General features: G+C 36.5%; 1 protein-coding gene across 2 annotated transcripts in view; it reads left to right on the top strand.

Moving 5' to 3' along the window:
- Positions 1 to 26238, top strand: part of LOC106978082 (bifunctional heparan sulfate N-deacetylase/N-sulfotransferase 3) — a 180536-nt gene that overhangs the window by 36099 nt on the left and 118199 nt on the right. For both annotated transcript variants that reach the window (XM_053217007.1, XM_015075727.3), the window contains exon 3: positions 25679 to 25766. In XM_053217007.1, the coding sequence (XP_053072982.1) occupies positions 25679 to 25766 (88 nt within the window). The remainder of the gene's footprint in view (positions 1 to 25678; positions 25767 to 26238) is intronic.

Below are 26238 nucleotides of genomic sequence, written 5' to 3'. Positions count from 1 at the left end.
CGCCCTCTGACACCTTCTTCCTGATTGAAAGAGGCATTTATGTATATGAGTCACCTCCTGCCAGCTTCACAGGAATTACATAAAAGCAATCTGCCAACCAGGTTGGCCTAAGGACAGAAAATCACATTTAGTGTCAACTTGAAAGTCATTGTTGCTTGTGGAGAATCACAATAGGGTACTTTTAAGGCCTTAACTCAGGATATCAAGCCTTAATCTACACTCTCTACTGTAAATGAGTGAAGTTATATATGCTGTAGTTTCATCAGTTTGGCTTAGCTTCCTGGCCTAATAATACTAACTCCATTTTAAATGCTTTAAATGCTTTTTTTTAAACAGAAAAATATAAGGTTAATTCATACCCACAAAGATTGTGTGTGTGTGTGTGTGTGTGTGTGTATAATATGTAATGCATATATATATATATATATATATATATATATATATACACAAAAGACTTTATGTAGAGAGAGAATATAGATTAAGAAATAAACAATATAAGTAAGACACATTATCTTTCGGCACTAATACAAAAATGTTAGTATGAAAAGATTTAAAAGGCATGGTTTGTGGGCAGGAAAGCTGTTTTATATTCTTTAAAAAAAGAATTGAAAGACTTCTCTATATCAGATATTATACTTGGAAAGTATATTAGTCAAGATATTTTTAGTTTTCTTGTTTCTAGACAAGACAGCTTAGACCATATGGAGATACGGTTTGAATCCCCTCTTCTGCCTCTTATTTACTGTGTGGATTTAAGCAAGTCATTTAACCTATCTAAGCTTCAATTTCCTGAAATGGAAAGTGGCATCAGTAGTGTAGGCCCTGCTTCCCTTGTGTTGTGAGGATCAGATGAGATGATCTGTGAAAGCTTTTTGCAAACTGTAAGCAATAATACAAATGTAAAGTGACATTATTTTTATCTCAAAATCAGAATTACAGTATTCTAGGATTGTCATCATTCTCTTGGTAACACAAAATATAGTGTTCCATTAAAGCACATGTGCATGCTTGGAGGGCCAGTGCACCATTTCTCCTAGATCCTCTGTTGCTCCTGCCTTTCTCCTGGGACCCCTGGAGTTGGCTGCTGTTGTGCAAGATTACTAGGAAGGCTTAGGAAGTCATAATTCTTTCTACCTGATAAAGAGAATTCTAGAAAATCTTTTGTATTCCATATTCCCTTCCCTTTTTTACCACCAGTCCCCCACTCATGAGAGTCCCCCACTCATAGATTCATGGAACTGTCACTCTGCCATAATATCTCACAGTGGTAGGGTTTCGCTCAGCCATGAATAGCCCTGATGGGTTCTATCCTCGGAATTCAGTGCCACCCATTAGAATTGGAACTTTGGTTGCCAACCCATACTTGGCCTGTATGATTGGGTGGGGGCGGGTAGAAATAAGAGAATGTGTCTCTGAAAGGCATAAGTTATTGTCTTTCTGAGAAAAATTACTGTAAAAAAATTTTTAATATTTATTTATTTTTTAGAGAGAGAGAGAGACTGAGTGTAAGCAAGCAGGGGAGGAGCAGAGAGAGAGGGAGACACAGAATCCAAAGCAGGCCCCAGGCTCTGAGCTGTCAGCACAGAGCCAGACACGGGGTTCAAACCCACAAACCGCAAGATCATGACCCGAGCAGAAGTCGGACATTTACCCAACTGAGCCACCCAGGCGCCCCTAAAGATTACATTTTTTAAAATTATTTTTAAGTTTATGTATTTATTTTGAGAGAGAGAGAGAGAGAGAGAATACTCAAGCAGAAGAGGGGCAGAGAGAACAGACAGAATTCCAAGCAGGCCCCACCCACCATCAATGCAGAGCCCAATGCAGGGCTTGAACTCATGAACTGTGAAATCATGACCTGAGCCAGGGTCAAGAGTCGGATGCTTAATCGACTGTGCCACCTAGGCACCCCTAAGAAAGATTACTTTTTAAGGATTCTTTTCCAATTTGTATAGCAGAATCTCTATGTTACAAAGAACAAAACACAGAGGACAATAAAAGTGTGCATACTTAAGGCCAAATAGAGACTTACTACACTTCTCCCAAGACACAATTCCAAGTTCTGAAACCTAGACCTTAATGCAAGGCAGGCTGACCTTAACAGTGGTGTACTAGGATAGGATTCCCCAAGTAGAACCTGTAGGAGATTGTTAGATACAATTGGAATATGGGATGTTGTCAGGCACTGGGAAACTCACTCTACTGTAGGGATGTTAGAGAATTATAGTGTTACATCCCTTTTTTCCTTTCTTTGGTTTCAGTTCCCACCTTGCCCAGAGTAAAATTGAAAATAAGCAGAACAGTGGGCAAAAACCTTAGTCACCAGTTGGCTTTTCTGTGAAAGTACCAGTCAAAGAAATGACAGACATCTAAGTAAGCCCCAGTGATATCCAGTCTAAAAAGTACAGAGAATAAAAATAATGGCAATAAGTGAATTAAAAATAATATTTTAAATCATTCCTTATCAAAACAATAACTATTCAGAATTTGAGGAAGCAGATTTTTAAGGTTATCAGCAGTTACTAAAACCATGGTCAAAACAGAGTATGAGTTTTTCCCTGTGTTGGTCTTAAGGTATTTAAATGTGAATAACAAGCAAGCTAACACAGAATATAAATAAATATAAAACTCAAAAGTATCTAAACTGAGTGAATATTATTCTTCTCAGCTAACTCAAGTTAGGAGTGGCCAGGGTCTGACTGCTCCAGCTCACGTACTAAGATGCCTGAAGAAATAACACGCCTACTATCAGTCTCCTTAGTTCCTTTACAGTTTCCTGGAATGTCAGTTTTACACAATCTGGAGTAACAAGCTTCAAAAACAAAGAAATTGCAATTTGGTTTTTGTTAATTTTGTATAACTTTATTAATCTCTCTCTGAAATGTTTGCATTCAAATTAACACAAGATTCTACCTCTGTTTTCAAAGAGAGCCTTTCAGAAACCTACTTTTAAAATCCACTGTGCATATTTTCATTCATATTTTCTTTAAAATTTTTTTTAATATTTATTTATTTCTGAGACAGAGACAGAGTGTGAACAGGGGAGGGGCAGAGAGAGAGGGAGACACAGAATCTGAAACAGGCTCCAGGCTCTGAGCTGTCAGCACAGAGCCCGACGCGGGGCTTGAACCCATGGGCTGTGAGATCATGACCTGAGCCAAAGTTGGACGCCCAACTGACTGAGCCACGCAGGCGCCCAATTCATATTTTCAAACAGAGTCATAAAGAACAAAGGTGACTTCCTTGACACTTCAGTTGTGTCTTAGTTGAGAAGTTTAGGTATTAAGTCACAGTCTCTATGTCCAGGCTGTGCTGGCTCTCTGATAGTTGCCTCTGTTATGATGTTATTCTTATATTCCGCGTAAAACAAAGAGGGAGTACAGGTCACTGTAGATCAGTTCAACAAAGGCAGTTGATTTTCATAAGTTCAGAGAATAATAAGTTTCACTCTTATTTGGAATTTATAATATTGGAACAATTTGTGGGGAAATAAAAATTTTTAAAGTTTTTGAAAGTTTTTAATCAATCATGTAGAAACAAATCAAATACTCTGATTAGCAAGTCCTTTCTTCCATAGTAATGGGGTATATATGATATATTTTAGTGACGTGCAGACAGTAATGTAGAATATATGGGACCTAGGCAATTCTATGACTGATTATATTTTAATTTTAGCTTTATATTTATAAAGAAAAAAAATTTCCCATTAGGGAACTGAATAGATAGATGTTGCCCTGGACTCCTGGAGTAGTAAGAGGATTCCCATCTAGGTCATTGATTTGCATCTGAACTGGGTCACTGAGTACAAACAACTGTTTGGTGACCTAAATCACATAAAATAACCTCAATAAAGCTGAAAGAAAAAGAGAGTAAATAATAGCATCTTTTCCCAGTTTTAGAATCAACTTACCAATTATAATTCAAAATTTAAATCAAGCCTCAGATTTATTATTAGAAGAGATGCTGAAAATAGTCTGAAGTCACAATGTTAGCAAATGTGATCTTAGATATTCTGTTTAATTATTTCAAAGACTAAAGCACTGAAGTTTCTATTCTGTGCTTTGCCTGTATACGTGTGAAGCCCACATGCCAATTACACATCAGCATCTGGTGAGTATTTCCACCTTCTTTTCAAACAGGAGGCCCACAATAGAACATTTTAAAACAAGTGATATATTTAAGAATAAATAGGGTTTCACATAACTAGGAGCTCATTATTGATCCTGAACAATGAAGAGTAAGACATAAACTTTGAGAACAAGGTGGAAGCAGAGTGATAAGTAGGGGGAAAAATCTAGTCAAAAAAGAAGGGATGGGGTGCCTTGGTGGCTCAGTTGGTGGAGCATCAGACTTCAGCTCAGGTCATGATCTCACAGTTTGTGGGTTTGAGCCCTGCATCGGGCTCTGTGCTGAAAGTTTGGAGCCTGGAGCCTGCTTCAGATTCTGTGTCTCCCACTCTGCCCCTCTGCTGCTTGCACTCTCTCTCTCTCTCACTCTCTCTCTCTCTCAAAAATAAATAAACATTTAAAAACATTTTTTAAGACTAAAAAAAAAAAAAAGAAGGGACATATCAAGCTAACTCCATTGTGGAAATAAATGTCACCCCCCTTGTAGCTCAAAAGAGCATACCCAAGAAGAAAAAGCATTCAGAGTTAGAGCGCCAATGGAGAGAGACCACCTGCCATGAATACAAATTCATAAAACAACTATATGCCTGGCCATAGAGCAATGATGACAAAGGACCATCTGATCCTTATGGCACTGTCTCACCAGTAAGAATAAGAAGCCACCTAAACTACTTTCTCCTTCACTGACGGAAGTAGCTAACACAGCCCTGCTGACAGAACTTGGGAGGGCACTGAGCCATTCTCCATTTGATTCCACAATTCACAAAGAAGGGATTGTCAAATATTTTCAACAGAGAGCAAAAGTTTGAGAGAAAATCTAATTTAAATTAGAGGGTAGTTCTGCTTTGAGAAATCGTTTTTGAGGCATTTATAAACCACTGAAAGGCTCATTCTAAAATGTAATGGCCTGCCCCATCTTATTAAAACCCATGGGGTGAATATGAAGTCATGAGTCATGGGCTTTTTAACTCTGCATTAATTGGCTCTGGGTTCTTTGACCTTTAATTAATTAAAATAGACAAATGAACTTTCTAGTTTCAAAAGAAGCTTGAAATCATGTAAGCTGGGAGAGCAATACAAACAAGCTACTATTTATTTCATTAACAAATAAATATAAAACATGATGTTGAAATCTGCAAACGCTATTTCTGACTGATTCTGATCTTATTATTTATTTAAAACCTGTATGTTTTCATAACTTTTTCCATTCAGAAGGAAAAAAAAAATATCAGGAAAGGAAGGAAATACTTCTCTTCAGGTAAATTAGTCAGGCATACTTTTCAAATGTCTCGTGACCTGGCTCCATAGTAAAAGAGACATCTTTAGTAGAGAATAATTGCAGGCCAAAATTCTAGAGATTTTATGAGGTATAAGAGTTTTAGTAGAGGTATGATTAGATCAGCTATGAAGAGATGAAATTAAAATAATATACATGAGTAGAATTATCTTTTGCAAATTTGACAAAAATGATTTTTTCTTGTTTTGCTTTGGTTGCTTTTATAACTTAACTGAATAATTAAAAATATTCTGTTAAAATCAAGGTAAGTTATTGAAAAATTTCCCAGGATTTTTCAATTAAGCATAGATCCAAAGGCATCATGTTCTTTGTAGGAACCATGTCAATGTATAGAGCAAAGTGTCAGGAATATGAGGGATAGGCAGTAATATGTTTATCCTCCTGTTCAAAGACAGATGCTTCAATGCAACAATTTGAGAAATACCAGGTTTGGCAATCTCTAAAATATCTTCCACCTCTAACATTCTGTGATTCTACTTTGTGATTATCATAATTGATTATGTATTCTTAGCTTGATCCCAAGAAGAGGATTCTCTAGTCAGGTTCTGGTTGCCAAATACCTCTTCTTTCAACCCCTGAGGGAATAGAGGACCATCTCCATGAAAAAACTCCTAGGGTGCTTCCTCTTTTCCAGTTGTAGTATATGCTTTCCCCACCATGTCCACTTCACTACAGCCAACACAGACCTCATATCAGTGCCTAAAGTATTAACTGTTCATTTTTTATATTTGTACTACAGTTGATTCCATTTTATATTTCTATCATTTTTGCCTTTTTTGAAACCACTTATATCCACTGTTCATCACTTTTAATGTTATACATACTTTTTAGAATTAGGATAAGGCAGGGGTGCCTGGGTGGCTCAATCAGTCAAGCATCCAACTTCAGCTTAGGTCATGATCTCATGGTTCATGAGTTTGAGCCCCTCATCAGGCTCACTGCTGTCAGTGCAGAGCCCAGTTCAGATACTCTGTCTCCCTCTCTCTCTGCCTCTATGCCCCCTCAAAAATAAATAAATTTTTAAAAAAAAAACTAAAACAGAATTAGGATAAGGCATTAAAATATTATTGTGATTATCATGTTCTAGGCACTAACCTTTACACAGACTACATCATCCAGAACTTATAACCCTATGAGGTAGGAATTGTCACCCATTTTTTTTTTTAGAATAAGGGAACTGAGGCTCAGGAAAGGCATTTGCCAAAGTGAAAAGTCACTTAGTGTCCTTGGACCTGGGATTCAAGCCCAGGAACCTTTCCTCCAGAAACCACATTATTATCTTTTTTAATAGCCTTCCAATTAGACTATTGTCAGAAAGTCACAGTAAATTATTCTGGTAGCTTAACTTGACTTGAAGTCTTTGTCAGATGTTAGGCCATTTCTATTTCTGGTCTCTGTAAGTCAGCTGGCCTTTTCTCTCTTCCCATGTTTAGAGTCACTGTCCTTTTTGTTTTTACTGCTGTTCCAGAGAAGCCTGACTGGTCTAAAGAAATCATTTTTTCTTAATTTTAGTTACTTCTTTGGTTCCAGAATTGTACTTCAGCTTCAGGCTCAACTACCTGAAATTCCAATTTAGAAGAATCCATTCATTTGGGGCTCATAGGTGGCTCAGTCAGTTAAGCGTCAGACTTCAAGCCCCACATTGGGCTCTCTGTTGTCAGCACAGAGCCCACTTCAGCTCCTCTGTCCCCCCTGGCCCCGCCCCTCCCCTGCTTGAGCTCTCTCTCTCCAAAATAAATAAACATTTCAAACAAAATTAAAGAGAAGCATCCATTCATTCATTTGGCCATTCAACAAATTTTATGAGTGCCTACCACACGCTAGACACTGGGAAAACTTCAGTGAATAAAGCAGGCTAAGTCCCTGCTCTCATATTTTTTATATTCAGTGCGAGTAGACAACAATAAACAAGTATGCAGTATAGCATATTAGGTACTGAAGATGCTGTAGAGAAAATAACACAGGGCAAAGACAGGAAAATCTGGGCTTCAGGAGGTGGAGGTGAATTGTTGCCAAGTTTATAAGGATGGTCTAGGAAAGGCTCTCTGATAAGGTAGTATTTGAGCAGAGACATAAAAGAAATGCAAATTTAAAATGTAATGATCTGGGCAAGAGAGACATAACACTAAGAGCAAAGGCCCAGAAGCAAGAACAATTCTGGAGTGTTTCCCTAACAATAAGAAGGTCTTTGGGCTGGACCTGTGTGAGAAGAGTGAGCTGATGCCTAAAATTGTTTGACTCCTCCATAAGTCATTCAGAATGGCATTTGACTTGAAAGTATAAACCATCTTCCAGAAAATTCATTTTAGACTATATTAATATTTTTACACACTGTTTACCACTTTAGAGAATAAAAAACTTGTGTCAGATATCTCATTTTCTTCTCAAAATAATCTGTCATTGAGTGATGGGTCTAATTTGATTATCCTAGCAACTAACAAAGGACCTGACACATAGTAGGTACGCAGTGAAGGTGTATTAGTTAACTCAGTGGCACACTTTTAATTTTTCAGCTTTTTCATGTTCATTGTTACTGATCATCTGTGACTGGATTATAGTGCAGTGAAGCTTCTGAGGCTATGGAAGTAGACAGGGCCATTGCCTCCACCCTAATATGTATATATATTTAGTTTTTGTGTTGATGTATATTTTTTCTGCCTAACTCTTCCATTAAGTTCTTCAGCATCTCTTCTTATAGTCCGTTTCTGTAGGCTAACTTAACTAACCTGCTGTATTTTTGGAAACCAGATCACAAAGCTTGTAGACCTATATGTAAAATAAAGTGATTTCAAGTGAAAGCATGAAAGCTTTTCTTAAAGTTCAGTAGCTTTCATACTTCCTTCCTGGTAGCTATTCTGATTTCATAGGCATCTTTCTTATTTCTGCATTTACAGTTAGGCTCCAGCAGACTAAGGTTGCTAGTCAAAGTATACACTTATTCCTTTACCCCAGCTTTCATAAAAAATATATATATATATATCATATATAAATATATATATATCATATATATATATATATATGATATATATATATATATATACATAAAGCATTTCAGTCCATTCCAAAAAGGATCCATGATCTGATTTAAAGCCACACTAGGAGGCTCTTCATTGGACCAAATTTGGTGTCTTTACCTGAAGCACACAGAGGTTTCTCTGGGCTCCATTTATCCAGCATTGAAGCAAGAGCTCCCATCCAAGGTTGATGATCCATACAGTTTGTGCAACATGATTATAAAAGTGCGTCTTGTAACGGAGCACCCTTAGTATGTCCTCTCCATGGAAGCCATCATCTCTGTTTACTCTTTACTTGTTCTACGTAATTTTTAAGTCTTCTCTTCTGGTTGGAAATTATTGTGGCATTACCATTCATTCATTTATTCTTTCATTTTTCAATAAGTGGCTATTGGGAGTCCACTATGTGCCAAGCACTTCTTTGGACACTCAAGATCAAGTATTGTAAAGACACAGGTTATATCTACTTTCTTGGAATGCTAAATGAATTATACCAGTGGAGTAGAGCTAAATGAATAGTTATAAATAAATAAATTCCAATAGTAATAGTAATGAGTTCTCCAAAGAACAAAATAAACCAAAGAAAAGCAGGAAGCACAAAAACAAAAACAAAAAAAAATAACACATATCTGTAAAAATCAGTCAAGAAAAGCACAATATAAAAGGATATAAAACATGATACCAAATATCTGAAACATGGAGGGAAAGGAGTAAAGAATAAGTTCAAAATTAATAAACCATCAGCTTAATATAGACTGGTAACCACAAATCAAAAAACAGTAATAGATATGCAAAATATAAAGAGTAAGAAATCCAAATATATATCACTAAAGTCACTAAAGACAACCAGAAAACCAATGAAAGAATGTGAAAAAGAACCACAAAACAAGTAACAAATGGCAATAAATAAGTATCAGTAATTACTTTGAATGTAAATGGACTAAATGCTCTAATCAAAAGAATAAAGTGACAGAGTGGATAAAAAGAAAAAAACAAAAAAAAAACAAGACCTATCCATATGCAACCAAAAAGAGACTCATTTCAGACCTAAAGACACTGGCAGATTGCAAGTGAGGGCATTAAGAAACATTTATCATGCAATTGGATGTCAAAAGAAAGCTGGTGTGGCTGTACTTATATGACACAAAATATACTTAAAAACAAACTGTAAAAAGAGACAAAGAAGGAGACTATTTAAGAATAAGGGGGCCAATCCAACAAGAAGATGTAACAATTGTGAATATATATGGACCCAACAAAGGGCACCCAAATCATAAAACAGTGCATAACAAATATAAAGGACCTAATCCATAGCAATATAATAATGCTATGGGGACTTTAACACCCCACTTATATCAATGGACAGATCATCTAAAAAGAAAATCAACAAGGAAACAGTGGCTTTGAATGGTAAATGGGAACAGATGGATTTAACAGATATACTCACAATAATCCATCCTAAAACAGCAGAATTCACATTCTTTTCAAGTACACACAGAATATTCCCTAGAATAGATCACATATTAGGCTACCAAGCAAGCCTCAAAAATTCAAAAAGATCAAAGTCATACCATGCATCTTTTCTGCCCACAACACTATGAAATTAGAAATCAACCACATAAACAATTCTGGAAAGACCACAGATCCATGGAGGTTAAATAACATGCTATCAAACAATGAACAGGTCCGGGGCACCTGGGTGGCTCAGTCAATTAAGCATCCGACTTTGGCTCAAATCATGATCTCACGGTTTGTGATTTTGAGCCCATGTTGGGCTCTGCTGACAGCTCAGAGCCTGGAGCCTGCTCTGGTTCTGTGTCTCCCTCTCTCTCTGCCCCTCCTCCACTCGCACTCTATCTGTCTGTCTCTCAAAAACAAATAAACATTAAAAAAAAAAAGAAGAAGAATGGTTCAGCGAAGAAATCAAAGAAGAAATCAAAAAGTACATGGAAACAAATGAAAATGAAAACACAACGTTCCAAAACCTTTGAGATGCTGCAAAGTGGTTCTAAGAGGGAAGTTTATAGCAATATAGGCGTAGCTCCAGAAGCAAGAAAATCTCTAGTAAACAACCTAACCTTGCACCTAAAAGAGCTAGAAAGTATAACAACAAACAAAACCCAAATCCAGAAAAAGGAGGGAAATAATAAGATTAGAACAGAAATAAATGATATAGAAACTAAAAACAAAAACAAAAACAAAAACAAAAAACCAACAACAGAACACAATGAAACCAGGAGCTGGTTCTTTGAAAACAAACAACAAAATTGATAAACTTCTAGCCATTCTCAACCAGAAAAAAAAAAAAAGTTTCAAGTAAACAAAATCACCAATGAAAGAGGAGAAATAACATACAACACCACAGACATAAAATTCTAAGAAAATATTATGAAGAACTATATGCCAACAAATTAGATGACCTGGAAGATGGATAAATTCCTGGAAATATATAACCTGCCAAACTGAAACAGGAAGAAATAGAAAATTTTAACAGACCAATTGCCAGCAAGAAAATTGAATCAGTAATCAAAAACTCCCAACAGGCAAAAGTCCAGGAGAAGTCCTGGAATTAACAGGCTAATTCTACCAAACATTAAAGAAGAATTAATACCTATTATACTCAAACGATTCCAAAAGAATAGAAGAGAGAACACTTCCACATTCATTCTATGAGGCAAGCATCACCCTGATATCAAAACCAGATAAAGACAACACTCCAAAGGAGAACTACAGACCAATATCTCTGATGAACAAAGATGCAAAAGTCCTCAAAATACTAGCACACCGAATCCAACAATACATTAAAAAAATCATTCACTATGATCAAGTGAGATTTATTCCTGGAATACAAGGGTAGTTCAATATTTGCAAATCAATCAATGTGATACTTCAATAAGAGAAAGTATAGGAGCACCTGGATGGCTTAGTCATTTAAGTGTCCAACTCTTGGTTTTGGCTCAGGTCATGATCTCACAGTTTGTGGGTTTGAGCCCCATATCAGGTCCTACATGGATGGTGCAGAGCCTGCCTGGGATTCTCTCTCTCCCCTCTCTCTATCTCTCCCCACCCCGTACCCTCTCTTTCAAATATAAACAAACTTTAAAAAAAAGAAAAAGAATAAAACATGGGATAATAGACACAGAAAAAGAATTTAACAAAGTACAACATATATTCATGATAAAAGCCCTCATTAAAGAAGGTTTAGAGGAAATATACCTCAACATAATAAAGGCCATATATGAAAAACTCACAAATAACATCATACTCAATGGGGGGAAACTGAAAGCTTTCCCCCTAAGGTGAGGAACATTACAGGGATGTCCACTCTCACCAGTGTTGTTCAACATAGTACTGGAAGTCCTAGCCACAGCAATCAGACAACAAAAATAAATAAAAGGCATACAAATTGGCAAAAATGAAGTAAAACTCTCACTCTTCACAGATGACGTGATATTTTATGTGGAAAACTCAAAGGAGTCCAACAGAAAACTGCTAGAACTGATACGTGAATTCAGCAAAGTTGCAAGATATAAATCAATGTACAGATCGGTTGCATTTCTAGACACCAATAATGAAGCAGCAGAAAGAGATATCAAGAAATCAATCCTGTTTACAATTGCACCCAAAACTGTCAGATACCAGGGAATAAACCTCACCAAAGAGGTATGCTGAAAACTATCGAAAGCTTAATGAAAGAAATTGAAGAAGACACAAAGAAATAGAAAAGCATGCCATGTTCATGGATTGGAAGAACAAATATCGTTAAAATGTCGATAGTACCCAAAGCAGTCTACACATTCAGTGCAATCCCTATCAAAATAACACCAGCATTCTTCATAGAGCTAGAACAAACAATTCTAAAATTTGTATGGAACCACAAAAGACCCCGAATAGCCGAGGTAATGTTTAAAAGGAAATCCAAAGATGGAGGCATCACAATTCCAGACTTCAAGCTGTATTACAAAGCTGTAATCATCAAACAAAAGGGTACTGGCACAAAACTAGAGACAGAGATCAATGGAACAGAATAGAGAACCCACAAATGGACTCACGAATGTACGGCCAACTAATCTTCAACAAAGCAGGAAAGAATATCCAATGGGAAAGAGTCTTCACAAATGGTATTGGCAAAACGGGACAACAACGTGCAGAAGAATGAACCTGGACCACTTTCTTATACCATACACAAAAATGTATTCAAAATGGATGGAAGACCTAAATGTAAGACAGAAAACCATCAAAAATCCTAGAAGAGAACAGAAGCAGTAACTTCTTTGATATTGGCCTTAGCAACTTCTTTCTAGACATGTATCCTGAGGCAAGCAAAAAAACCACAAAAATAAACTATTGGGACTACATCAAAACAAAAAGCTTCTGCACAGTGAAAGAAATAATCAACAAAACTAAAAGGCAACTTTTGGAATGATAGAAGATATTTGCAAATGACATTAATGATAAAGGGTTAGTATTCAAAATATATAAAGAACTGATACAACTCAACACCCAAAAAACAAATAATCCAATTAAAAATGGGGAGAAGACATGAACAGACATTTCCAAAGATGACGTACATATAGCCAACAAACATGAAAAGATTTTCAACATCACTTATCATTAGGGAAATGCAAAACAAAACTACAATAAAATATCACCTCACACCTCTCAGAATCGCTAAAATCAACAACACAAGAAACAACGGGTGTTGGTGAGGATGTGGAGAAAGGGGAACCCTCTTGCACTGTTAGTGGAAATGCAAACTAGTGTAGCCACTCTGGAAAACAGTGTGCAGGTTCCTTAAAAAGTTAAAATGGAACTATCCTATGATCCAGCAATTATACTACTAAAAGAATACAAAAATACTAATTCAAAGGGATACACGTGGCCCCAGTGTTTACAGCAGGAGCATAATCTACAATTGTATCCACAATAGCCAAATTGTGGAAACAGCCCAAATGTCCACTGACTGATGAATAGATAAAAATGAGGTGGTATACCTCACGCCAGTCGGAGTGGCTAAAATGAACAAATCAGGAGACTAGATGCTGGCAAGGATGTGGAGAAACAGGAACCCTCTTGCACTGTTGGTGGGAATGCAAACTGGCGCAGCCGCTCTGGAAAACAGTGTGGAGGTTCCTCAAAAAATTAAATAGATCTACCCTATGACCCAGCAATAGCACTGCTAGGAATTTACCCAAGGGATACAGGAGGGCTGATGCATGGGGGCAATTGCACCCCAATATTTATAGCAGCACTTTCAACAATAGCCAAATTATGGAAAGAGCCTAAATGTCCATCAACTGATAAATGGATAAAGAAATTGTGGTTTATACACACAATGGAATACTACTTGGCAATGAGAAAAAATGAAATATGGCCTTTTGTAGGAGCGTGGATGGAACTGGAGAGTGTTATGCTAAGTGAAATAAGTCAGTCAGAGAAAGACAGATACCATATGTTTTCACTCTTATGTGGATCCTGAGAAACTTAACAGAAGACCATGAGGGAGGGGAAGGAAAAAAAAAGGTTAGAGAGAGAGGCAGCCAAAACATAAGAGACCCTTAAAAACTGAGAATAAACTGAGCGTTGATGGGGGGTGAGAGGAAGGGGAGGGTGGGTGATAGGTATTGAGGAGGGACCTGTTGGGATGAGCACTGGGTGTTGTATGGAAACCAATTTGACAATAAATTTCATATTTTAAAAAAATGAGGTGGTATAGGGGCACTTGGGTGGCTTAGTAGGCTAAGTGACTCTTGGTTTCATTGCAGGTCATGATCTCACATTTTGCGATTTTGAGACCCACATTAGGCTCTGTGCTGACAATGTGGAGCCTGCTTGGGATTCTCTCTCTCCTTCTCTCTCTGCCCCTCCCCCACTTGCTCTGTCTCTCTGCCAAAAATAAATAAACTTAAAAAAATTAAAAATGAGGTGGTATATATGTAAATGGAATATTACTCAGCCACAAAATATAAGAATGAAATCTTGCCATTTTCAATGACATGGATGTAGCTAGAGAGTATTATGCTAAGTGAAATAAGTCAGTCAGAGAAAGACAAATGCCATATGATCTTACTCACATGTGGAATTTAAGAAACAAAACAAGCAAAGGAAAAGAGAGAATTCAAGATACAGACTCTTAACTATAGAGAACAAAGTGATGGTTACCAGAGGGGAGGTTGTTGGGGGGGGTGGGTGACATAGGTGTTGGGGATTAAAGAGTGCACTTATCATGATGAGCACTGAGTAATGTACAGAAGTGTTGAGTCACTATATTGTACACCTGAAACTAATATAACACTATATGTTAATTATACTGGCATTAAAATTTTTAAAAATTTAATTTAAAAAAAAAAGAAAAGCAAATATGGTACTTAAGGGATTTCCAACATACCTCTGCAACAATTAGTGGAAATCTAATTTACTATGAAATAATAGTAAGTGGGTTGACATGCCTCAGTCCCCTCATATGGCATCCTAGAGCTATGCTTCCTTTTCTGCTTTGCTGCTAAAAGCAAGTATTTTAAATTATTAAGGCATCACAATTATGTTTTTTACAACTCATAAAAGCCTTTTTCTCTATAACTGAATGTGTGAGATATAGCTTACATTTTCCTAAAGATACCATATTGTAAGAAACTGAACTACTTTTTAAAAAAAATTTTTTAATGTTTGTTTTTGAGAGAGGGAGAGAGAGGCAGAGTTTGAGCAGGGGTGGGGCACAGAGAGGGAGACCCAGAATCTGAAGCAGGTTCCAGGCTCCGAGCTGTCAGCAAAGAGCCCGAGGCCAGACTCAAACTCACAAACCATGAGATTGTGACCTGAGCTGAAGTTGGGTGCTTAACCGACTGAGCCACCCATGTGCCCCTAAACTGAACTACTTTTTATGTCTATTTCCTTTTTTAAGTACATTAATATTTTGACTACTTTAGTATATCAACCATAAACTGAATAGAATATGCATAACAATTTCAAGTGAACACTTAGTGAGAATAGCACATACTTAATCGTTCTTTATTTTCCCACTCACATATCATTATTTGCCACTTTTGTGTCAACAAATGTTCTAGCAAAACCATCTCTCATCTGTATAATTTAGAGGTTATGTATAATGTATGCTCTGTAAGTATGTAACAGAAATAATTTAAGATTACTATGTAACTATTTTCTCCTTGACTTTCACACAAACCTTTGTCCTTAATCTGTTCCGGCAATACAAACAATAAAATACCTGAACATTGAGTGGGAGAATGAAGAATTCACTCAGAAAGGAATACAAAGCCTTGTAAAAGTTACTGTGATATAGCTACTTACATCATCTTCCTCTTTTGCTTAAAATCCTCAGTGCTGATTAGACATCCCTGAAAGTACTAAGGTCCAATTTGAAAATACCATTTAAAATTTTAGGCATATGCCTGATTTAGGAGAAGGTTCAGAGGAAGGGAGAAATGATTCCATCCACAGAGCTAAAACTCCACCTCCATGTGCTAGGAAAGGTTTTAGGGCCGTATATCCATTTTCCCATGTGATCTTTATACCTAACCCATGAGCAGTATATTGTTGTCACTATTTCCCAGAGAAGGAAACTGATCTGAGAGGTTCAAAAACTTGTCCAGACTTGTTCAGTAGTCAAATGGCAGGGTCAGACTCCTACCGCATTCTGATTCCAAACTTGCTGTTCATTAATCATGCCCATGTTCGTGAGGCCACACTCAAGGTCTAAACATTCAGCATATGGTGGCCATGACTTAATGTAATGTCAGCAATAAGCAGGATAATCTTTAAAACACCTGACTATAATTAGCAAATTCCCAGCTGAAAGTTCCGTATCCATTTTCCCAAATGTGATGAGGCTCATGTAAAATGTAGAAAACACACTCCCACCTTTGGTATTTATATTTTAAGTTAGCAGGATATAGTTTCCCCCTTTTTGTGTGTAGACTTCAAATTTAGAAAATAGTCAACTAAACACTGAATGATTGATTTACCATTAGGAATGTTACTGTCAGGTAGTACAGCTCTAGGTCTACCGGTTCCTTGTCAAGAGAGTTTAAATGCTGTTACAAGTGGCCAAATCTTATGTACTCCACTGCCCTACCCAACATGCCTGCATCTCCTTCTGATTTCCAACCTCAATGTCCCTTCATAGGCAGGTCAAGTAATGTAGTTGGCCCTGGCTTTATTGCTCATTGTTTTCCTCTAAAGCGGTCTTCCCTCTAATTGTGCAAGATGCCTTCACTCTAATATTATGCCTAACTAACTGTTTTCAGCAAATTTCAGTGTTTTTCTGGTCTGGGAACAGGTCTTCTATAGACAGCCTTTGTAGTTCTATACCTGGTAAGGAGACCAAGGTGCCGGCTATGGCGTTAAAGCCCTTCAGCATCCCATTGTCCAGCTCCGCACAGGGTGCACTGAGAGACTGTTCTTTAATATGCATGCCAGTAGATAAACATTCCTGGTTTGGCTGGGTATTCACTGACCAATCTAGTCTTCCCATCCCCCTCATACCTTTAGGATTTGGAAACTAAGAGTGACAATTTGTTCATTAAAGTGATACAAAAACCCATCCCTTATTTCCTTCTAGTGGATTTTGTCACCAGTGGCTCTGTATGCCAGTGGTAAGAGTGTTCAGTGTTAGTATCCTTGTTCTATGGACAACAGAAGCAGTGAGCTTTGCAATCCAAATCCTTGTTTGAATCACTTCTTCAACACTTAATTGTGACTAGGGGAAAGTCACTTTATGTAAATCATGTCTATTGTGTCTGAAATGGGAATAATGATCTTTTACATTATATACCTGTGATGCCTGAGTGTGCATGTTTGTGTGTAGATAGATACATAGATAGATACAAGATCTTGCAATTAGCTGCCCAATTGTTCTCATTTACTTTATGAGATACAGATACATTGTATATATTTATATTTAGGAAATGTTTGATTAGGAAAATGTTAACTCTAAAAATTCTGTGCTGAAACACTATCTGTGCCTGCTGCTAAAAAACCACACTCAGCACTTAACTTTCTTCCCCAGTTTTAATTTGGCTCACCCACTCCTTCAGTTACCTTATAAAAGAGGAAACAGGTCAAAATATTATCTGTGAAGCCCAGATAAACACAAAATTAGCAAATGTTCCCTCAAAGAATGTCACGTTGTAATGAATACTAACATGAATCTCCATATAAAACGTTTTTGCAGCTATTTTTAAACTTCGTCTCATTGATTTACTTTAATTGATATATTCATTCTGTTAAGGGAAGTTGGAGAAAATCCAAAGATATATAAAAGCTCCCATTTTGCTTATTTCTCAGAGCCCAATTTCTTTAAATTAGATCTTCTTGGCCTTCAACTAGATCTTTTAATGCCTGCACGTGTTTTTGGCTTTGTAGAATGAAGCCTCAAAAAACTAAGTTAGTGGGGTAGCATATAGATTCAAGATTTGAAAGAATCATTTTGAAAATAGTCAAATTTTCATGTTAAACTATATTCATTGTGCAATTCTCTTGTAATTTTAACTGAATATTATGTTCTCTTTTAATACTTTCATGAACATCTTCAAATTTGCTGGAAAGTTGTTTTGTTTGCCAAAGAATAAACAGAATTATTCTTATCTTCTTATCTCCTGCAGAAATGGCTACTTCATTGGTATATAAATATGTATTGGTACACAGAGCAGTATTTATATTAGACAAAAAATATAAACAACCAAAACATACAACAGTAAGATGAAATGGTTAAATACATTATAAGGTACCAATCTGATGCAGTATTCTGCACCCATTAACAAATTTGGTTTTGGGAAGTTAATGTGACCAGAGAAAGCTCAGAATGTACTATTAGATGACAAAAGCAAAATTAAAAACTCTGTATTTTTAGTAATAATAGGTACAGTTCTAATTTTTGCCTCATGGCTCTAATCTCACTTACCTATATATCTATATATCTGTCTATACTTAGGTATATGTAGTTATTGGTAAAATTAGGAAAGAATTCATCATAATATTAATTTGCCTTAAAAGGTAGATTTATTAGTGATTTTAATTTTTTTAACTAGAAAAAGTAATGTGTTATTTTATTTATTTTTTATTTATTTAAATTCAAGTTATTTAACATACAGCGTAGTATTGGTTTCAGGAGTAGAATTTAGTGACTCATCACTTTCATGTAACACCCAGTGCTCATCCCAACAAGTGCCCTCCTTAACGCCCATCTCCCATTTAGCCCATCCCTCCACCCACCGCTTCTCCAGCCACCCTGAGTTTGTTCTCTGTATTTGAGAGTCTTTCATGGTTTGCCTCCCTCTCTCTTTTTATCTTATTTTTCCTTCCCTTCCTCTATGTTCATCTGTTTTGTTTCTTAAATTCCACATATGAGTGAAATCATATATTTGTCTTTCCCTGACCTATTTCACTTAGTATAATACCCTCTATTTTCATCCACAATGTTGCAAATGGTAAGATCCCATTCTTTTTGAGCCAAGTAAAATTCCACTGTGTGTGTGTGTGTGTGTGTGTGTGTGTGTGTGTGTGTGTGTGTACATACACACCACATCCTTTTTATCCATTCATCAGTCAAGGGACATTTGTGCTCCTTCCATAATTTGGCTATTGCTGATAGCATTAGGGTGCATGTGCCCTTCCGAGTCATCATTTTTGTAGCTTCTGGATGAATACCTAGTAGTGCAATTGGTGGGTCATAGAGTAGTTCTATTTTTAATTTTTTCAGGACCCTCCACACTGTTTTCCAGAGTGGCTGCACCAGTTTGCATTCTCACCAACAGTGCAAGAGGGTTCCTGTTTCTCCACATCCACACCAGCATCTGTTGTTGCCTGCCTTGTTAATCTTAGCCACTCTGACCAGCGTGAGGTGGTATTTCAGTGTGATTTTGATTTGTGTTTCCCTGATGATGAGTGATGTTGACCATCTTTTCATGTGTCAGTTAGCCATCTGGATGTCTTTGGAAAAGTGTCTATTCAGGTCTTCTGCCCCTTTCTTCACTGGATTATTTGTCATTTTGGGGTGTTGAATTTGGTAATTTCTTTGCAGATTTTTGGATACTAACCCTTTATCTGATATGTGATTTGAAAATATCTTCTCCCATTCTAAAAGTTGCCTTTTAGTTTTGTTGATTGTTTCCTTTGCTGTGCAGAAGCTTTTTATCTTGATGAGGTCCCAATAGTTTATTTTTGTTTTTGTTTCCCTTGCCTCCAGAGGCAAGTCTAGTAAGAAGTTGCTGCAACCAAAGTCAAAGAGGTTGGTGCCTGTTTCCTCCTCTAGGATTTTGATGGTTTTCTGTCTTACATTTAGGTCTTCCATCCATTTTGAATACATTTTTGTGTATGGTATAAGAAAGTGGTCCAGGTTCATTCTTCTGCACGTTGTTGTCCCGTTTTGCCAATACCATTTGTGAAGACTCTTTCCCATTGGATATTCTTTCCTGCTTTGTTGAAGATTAGTTGGCCGTACATTCGTGAGTCCATTTGTGGGTTCTCTATTCTGTTCCATTGATCTCTGTCTCTAGTTTTGTGCCAGTACCCTTTTGTTTGATGATTACAGCTTTGTAATACAGCTTGAAGTCTGGAATTGTGATGCCTCCATCTTTGGATTTCCTTTTAAACATTACCTCGGCTATTCGGGGTCTTTTGTGGTTCCATACAAATTTTAGAATTGTTTGTTCTAGCTCTATGAAGAATGCTGGTGTTATTTTGATAGGGATTGCACTGAATGTGTAGACTGCTTTGGGTACTATCGACATTTTAACGATATTTGTTCTTCCAATCCATGAACATGGCATGCTTTTCTATTTCTTTGTGTCTTCTTCAATTTCTTTCATTAAGCTTTCGATAGTTTTCAGCATACCTCTTTGGTGAGGTTTATTCCCTGGTATCTGACAGTTTTGGGTGCAATTGTAAACAGGATTGATTTCTTGATATCTCTTTCTGCTGCTTCATTATTGGTGTCTAGAAATGCAACCGATCTGTACATTGATTTATATCTTGCAACTTTGCTGAATTCACGTATCAGTTCTAGCAGTTTTCTGTTGGACTCCTTTGGGTTTTCCACATAAAATATCACGTCATCTGTGAAGAGTGAGAGTTTTACTTCATTTTTGCCAATTTGTATGCCTTTTATTTATTTTTGTTGTCTGATTGCTGTGGCTAGGACTTCCAGTACTATGTTGAACAACACTGGTGAGAGTGGATATCCCTGTCATGTTCCTGACCACAGAGGAAAAGCTCTCAATTTTTCCCCATTGAGGAAGATAGTATCTGTGGGTTTTTCACATATGGCCTTTATGATGTTGAGGTATATTCTTTCTATCCCTACTTTCTTGAGGCTTTTTATCAAGAAACGATGCTGTATTTTGTCAAATGCTTTTTCTTCATCTATTGATAAGATCATATTATTCTTATCCTTTCTTTTAGTAATGTGGTATATCACATTGATTTGTGAATACTGAGCCAGCCCTGCAGCCCAGGAATAAATCCCACTTGATCATGGTGAATAATTCTTTTAATGTACTAGTGGATTCAATTTGCTAGTATCTTTTTGAGAATTTTTGCATCCAGGTTCATCAGGGATATTGGCCTATAATTCTCCTTTTTAGAGGGGTCTTTGTCTGGTTTTGGAATCAAGGTAATGCTGGCCTCATAGAATGAGTTTGGAAGCTTTCCTTCCATTTCTATTTTTTTGAACAGTTTGAGAATAGGTATTAACTCTTGTTTAAATGTCTGCTAGAATTCCCCTGGGAAACCTTTTGGCACAGATTTGTTGGGAGATTTTTGATTACTGAGTCAATTTCTTTGCTGATAATGGGTCTGTCAAATGTTCGATTTCTTCCTGTTTCAGTCTTGGTAGCGTGTATGTTTCTAGGAATTTGTCCATTTCTTCCAGATTTCCCAGTTTTGTTGGCATATAATATTTCATAGTATTGTCTTATAATTGTTTGTATTTCTATGGTGTTGGTTGTGATCTCTTTTTCATTTGTGATTTTATCTGTTTGGGTCCTTTCTCTTTCCTTTTTGATAAGTCTGGCTAGGGGTTTATCAATTTTGTTAAATCTTTCCAAGAACCAGGTCTTAGTTTTGTTGATCTGTTCTACTGTTTGTTTGTTTGTTTGTTTGTTTGTTTGAAGTTTATTCATTTTTGAGAGAGAGACAAAGTGTGAGCAGGGGAGGGACAGAGAGAGAGAAGGAGACACAGAATCTGAAGCAGGCTGCAGGCTCTGAGATTTGTCAGCGCAGAGCCCAATGTGGGGCTCAAAGTCACAAACTGCAAGGTCATGACCTTAGCCAAAGCCAGATGCTTAAGCAACAGAGCCACCAAGGCGCCCCTCTACTGGTTTTGTTGTTGTTGTTGTTGTTTATATATTGTTAATTTCTGCTCTAATCTTTGTTATTTCCCTTCTTCTGCTGGCATAGGCTTTATTTGCTGTTCTTTTTCTAGCTCCTTTAGGTGTAAGGTTAGTAATGTGTTATTTTAAAAGTAATTACTGATGCCTGGAATTGTAAATTACCTTGCTAATTATATACAAAGTTTTGGAACAGTTAAAGATACAAGTACCATTTTTCAATAATCAGACTATTTCTGACAATAGAAATCTGTTCCTAGGGTTCTTGGATTGGAGGAGACCACTGAATGGTACCTCTGCAGGTGGTTGTGATTCTTTACCTCCTCCGTGACCAACATACTCTACACATGAGAGGGTTTGCCTGCCCAAATGCCTTTGGTTTTCTGAATTTGATATGAGAACACTGATTTGGCTTATCATGATTATACTTTTAGATATTATCACAGCATTTTTGACATGTTGCACATAGAGAATAAAGCAAAAAATCATTTATATTTTTATAATACTTTGTTCATAGTAATAATAGACTAGCTCAGTTTTAAATAGACTAATGCTGAATAAAATCATTCTAGCAATGAAGAGTTCAATGAAAAGAATATAATCTAAGAACATTGCTGGGTGTTCTAGCTTCTAGCACTTCAGAAGCCTATTTTGAAAAGATGGAATAGTGGATGAACATATAACATTGTTTTCATATACCCCCCCCCCCAAATCTGGCTTCTAAAAACAACAGTATAAGAGATAAGAAATATTATGGCTTATCTTAAGTATATAAAATATCCTCTAGAAATAAATTTCCCTCTTCCCCAGATATAGGCATAATGGTAGTATCTACTGTCTGTTTCAGTATATCTTTTATGTGTTTTAGTGTTTGTTTCTAGAATGTCAGATAAATGTGTAAAATGCCAACTCAAATCTGCATAATCATGGCTAGTTCAATAATTTCAATCAACGTATTCTAGTTGATTTAGAGGTTAGTTCACAGGTACATTATTTAGCTTCAAAGGCCAAAGAACAAGCTAGGTTTGTTTGTTTGTTTGTTTTCTTATCAAGTATTGTAAAGATTAGTTTTAAAAGGCAATCAAAGGTCATATAGCAAAGCTCAAGGTTAGCTGAGGACTTTTTCAAAGAGACAAAAAGAAAAAACTTCCAACTTTAAGGTTAAAGCATTGAACACATAAGAAATTATTTTAAAATGGATTTCAAATCTATACTTTAACCATTGAATAAAGTGAGTAAAATGAAGTAAGTAAGATGGATAAACGATCTAACGGGAAGGAACAATAAGAAGAGCTAGCTAGAATATTCAAATGGGGAGAAGAAATGAAAAAGAAGGGGAGAGGGAAGCCTAGAGGAGACTGAAGACAAATAAAATGAGAAATGAGGAAAACAACTTTTAAGTAATGAGACAAATAGATGACATAATTTTTAGTAATATATAATGATATACATAAAATATATAATTGCTGATAACTATATCAACACCTAATACCTTAGGCCACTTTTTTAAAAAGCTTATCAAGCACTCCTACATATATTATCCCTTTTAGAATCCTCATCACAACTTTGTGAGTTAGATAATTATCTCCACTCTAACAAATGAAGAGAAAATTTCAGAGAATATAAATTGTCTAACATCACTAACAATAACAACAATCTTATTAATAGTACTGATAGTAGCAGCAGCAATAAGAGAGGAGCAGGAACTAATCATTGTTGACCACCTATTATATGCCAGTCACTATGTCAAGAGCATAAAAGCATGTAACCCTCACAACTGTGCTTTGAGGTAATTATTATTATCCATACTTTACATGTGATGAGTCTGAGGTCTAAAAATGCTAATAGATGCCCAATACTGAATAGAGACAGATCCAGAATTTCAGCTGAGGGAATCTGACTCCTAAGTCTTACATGACTTCACTATAAGTCCCTGAGCTGGCATTTAAATCCATACCTTCCGGGGCATCTGGGTGGCTCAGTCAGTTAAGCGTCCAACTCTTGGTTTCAGCTCAGGTCATGATCTCACAGTTCGTGCCCTCTCTCTCTCAAAATAAATAAATAAACTTTAATTAAGTGAATAAATAAAGAAATAAATAAACCCATACCTTCCTATTCTATACCTTATGTTCCTTCCATAAGGACAGAATGAGAAAGTCTCACACCCTACATCCAGGCAGCACCACTCCCCACCCCTTTACACAATGAGATTCTGTGTCCCATTACTCACTTTGTCACTGCTGAGCTGGCCAAGTTCTCCTTTCCCTGCCCAACCCATGCCCAGGCCTTGCAATGACAGAATCTAACCTGTCCCTAATGACATTGCCATCATTAACCCTTTGTTTCTATACTTAGGTGTGGAAATCCACAAACAAACGTGTCTTCTATCTTTGAGTGCCCTCAGGACCCACATATTTTATGGTTCAGTTGTTCAGTCAAAGTAAATTGTTCATGTAAACAGAGCAGTGATAGAAAAAGAAGACTTGGATACCTAAATTTTGGAAAATTACCATTGGCCAGACGAATTTAAATAGAGATTCAGAAGTCCTCTTCCTCTGTTTTTACACAATAAGGAGAATCACTTATGTCCACAGATAAGGGATAATCTCTGAATAAAAGGTCTATCTATTTAGCTACCCAATAAAGACCGAGACCTTGAACATGATGGGGCAAGGCTTCCAGGTGTCAGCTATGCTGCTAAAATAAGAAGATTTTATTGTGGACCCAGTTGTAACTATGGAAAGTGGGAAAAGGGGTACCTAATATGGAATCAGGCAATCTATATCCTTAGTCTACAATTTACCACTAATTTTACCTGTGAAAATGGGCAACTCATTTCTCCTCAGTTTCCTCGTGTGTAAAAGAAGTTATTAACTAAGATCTTTCACAAATCTAGTCTATAGTGTTACTTTCTGCCTAGTTGTCTGTGTAGGGAGGGTGGCAGGGAGAAAAGAAATATAAGAATAGGAACTTAAATAATGAGGAAGAAAAGAAGGAGCAGAAAGAAAAGAAGTCCATTAAAAATTCATAGCATGAGGGTGCCTGAGTGGTTCAGTCAGTTAAGCATCCAATTCTCGGTTTCAGTTCAGGTCATGATCTCATGATTTCATGAGTTTGAGTCCCACATCGGGCTCTGTCCTGACAGTTCAGAGCCTGCTTGGGATTTTCCTTCTCTCCCTCTCTCTCTGCTCCTCCCCTGCTCACACTGTCTCTATCTCTCTCAATATAAATAGCCTTAATTTTTTTTTTAATTCGTAGCATGGTAAATACTTTATAAGATGTAATAATTAAAACTCTGTTTTAAAAAGTTTTACCTTCAAAAGTAGGGCTGTTTGTTTGTTTGTTTGTTTGTTTTTTAATGAAAGGCCGAATTAGAGATTTACTTTATCATGATATCCTCTTCTGAAGAACAATCACTGCCTTGTGGGAATCTAAGACTTAAAGATTGAAAAGTCTTGGATTTTGAAGACCAAAGGCATATCTGAGAAATAACAATGTTTCCTTTCAACATATGTTCTTGCATAGTTTCACTTAAAGAGTGTCCTTCTTTTGACAATTGGTGATCTATGTCCCTGAGAAATGAAAGGAGATATATTTTATGTACTAGATAACAGTTCCTTTAATACATGCAGAATAAACTTTTCATGTAACTTCCTTTTTCTAGCTGACACTTTTTGCTAATTTATTGCAAGCTGAAGGATAAATATGTGTATATGTTTATGTTATCTTGAAAGCATCTCTCCGGTTGTAAATTGGTAAAGACACTACTTTCCATCATTTAATTCTCTCATGTATAAAGGAGTAGTTTTACCCTTTGAATGCAAAAGGAAGATATCTTTTAAAACTTCTCAATGACATTTTCTAACCTGATTTTTGTTTTTTAATTATGTATTTCAGGCCCTGCTTGACACTCAGAATCTTTTGCGTGCACAAATCACAAATTTTACGTTCAACCTTGGATTTTCAGGAAAATTTTACCATACAGGTAAGAAAAAAGCGGTTAATTACTCTCAAAGGCCTCTCTGACTACTGTATTTAAAAATAAGATAAAAACAGAGAGGAAGGCAAACCATAACAGATTCTTAAATACAGGGAACAAACTGAGGGATGCTGGAGGGGAGGGGGGTAGGGAATGGGCTAAATGGATGATGGGCATTAAGGAGGGCACTTGTTGGGATGAGCACTGGGTGTTCTATGTTAGTGATGAATCTCTGGGTTCTACTCCTGAAATCAATACTACACTGTATTTTAACTAGCTTGAATTTAATTAAATAAATTTAAAATAATAAATAAATAAATATAAATAAATAAATTTTATGACACCTTTTCTTACATCTTCCTACATTCCATGTCTCTGTCCTATTCTATTTTCCTCATATTATTCAATTCAATTTAGCATATCATTTTCTTAATGTTTATTGATTTATTTTTGAGAGAGACAGAGTGTGAGTGGGGGA

The sequence above is a fragment of the Acinonyx jubatus genome, chromosome B1 (assembly GCF_027475565.1).
Source record: "Acinonyx jubatus isolate Ajub_Pintada_27869175 chromosome B1, VMU_Ajub_asm_v1.0, whole genome shotgun sequence".
Lineage (NCBI taxonomy): Eukaryota > Metazoa > Chordata > Mammalia > Carnivora > Felidae > Acinonyx > Acinonyx jubatus.
This window is presented reverse-complemented; position numbering and strand designations above follow the sequence as displayed.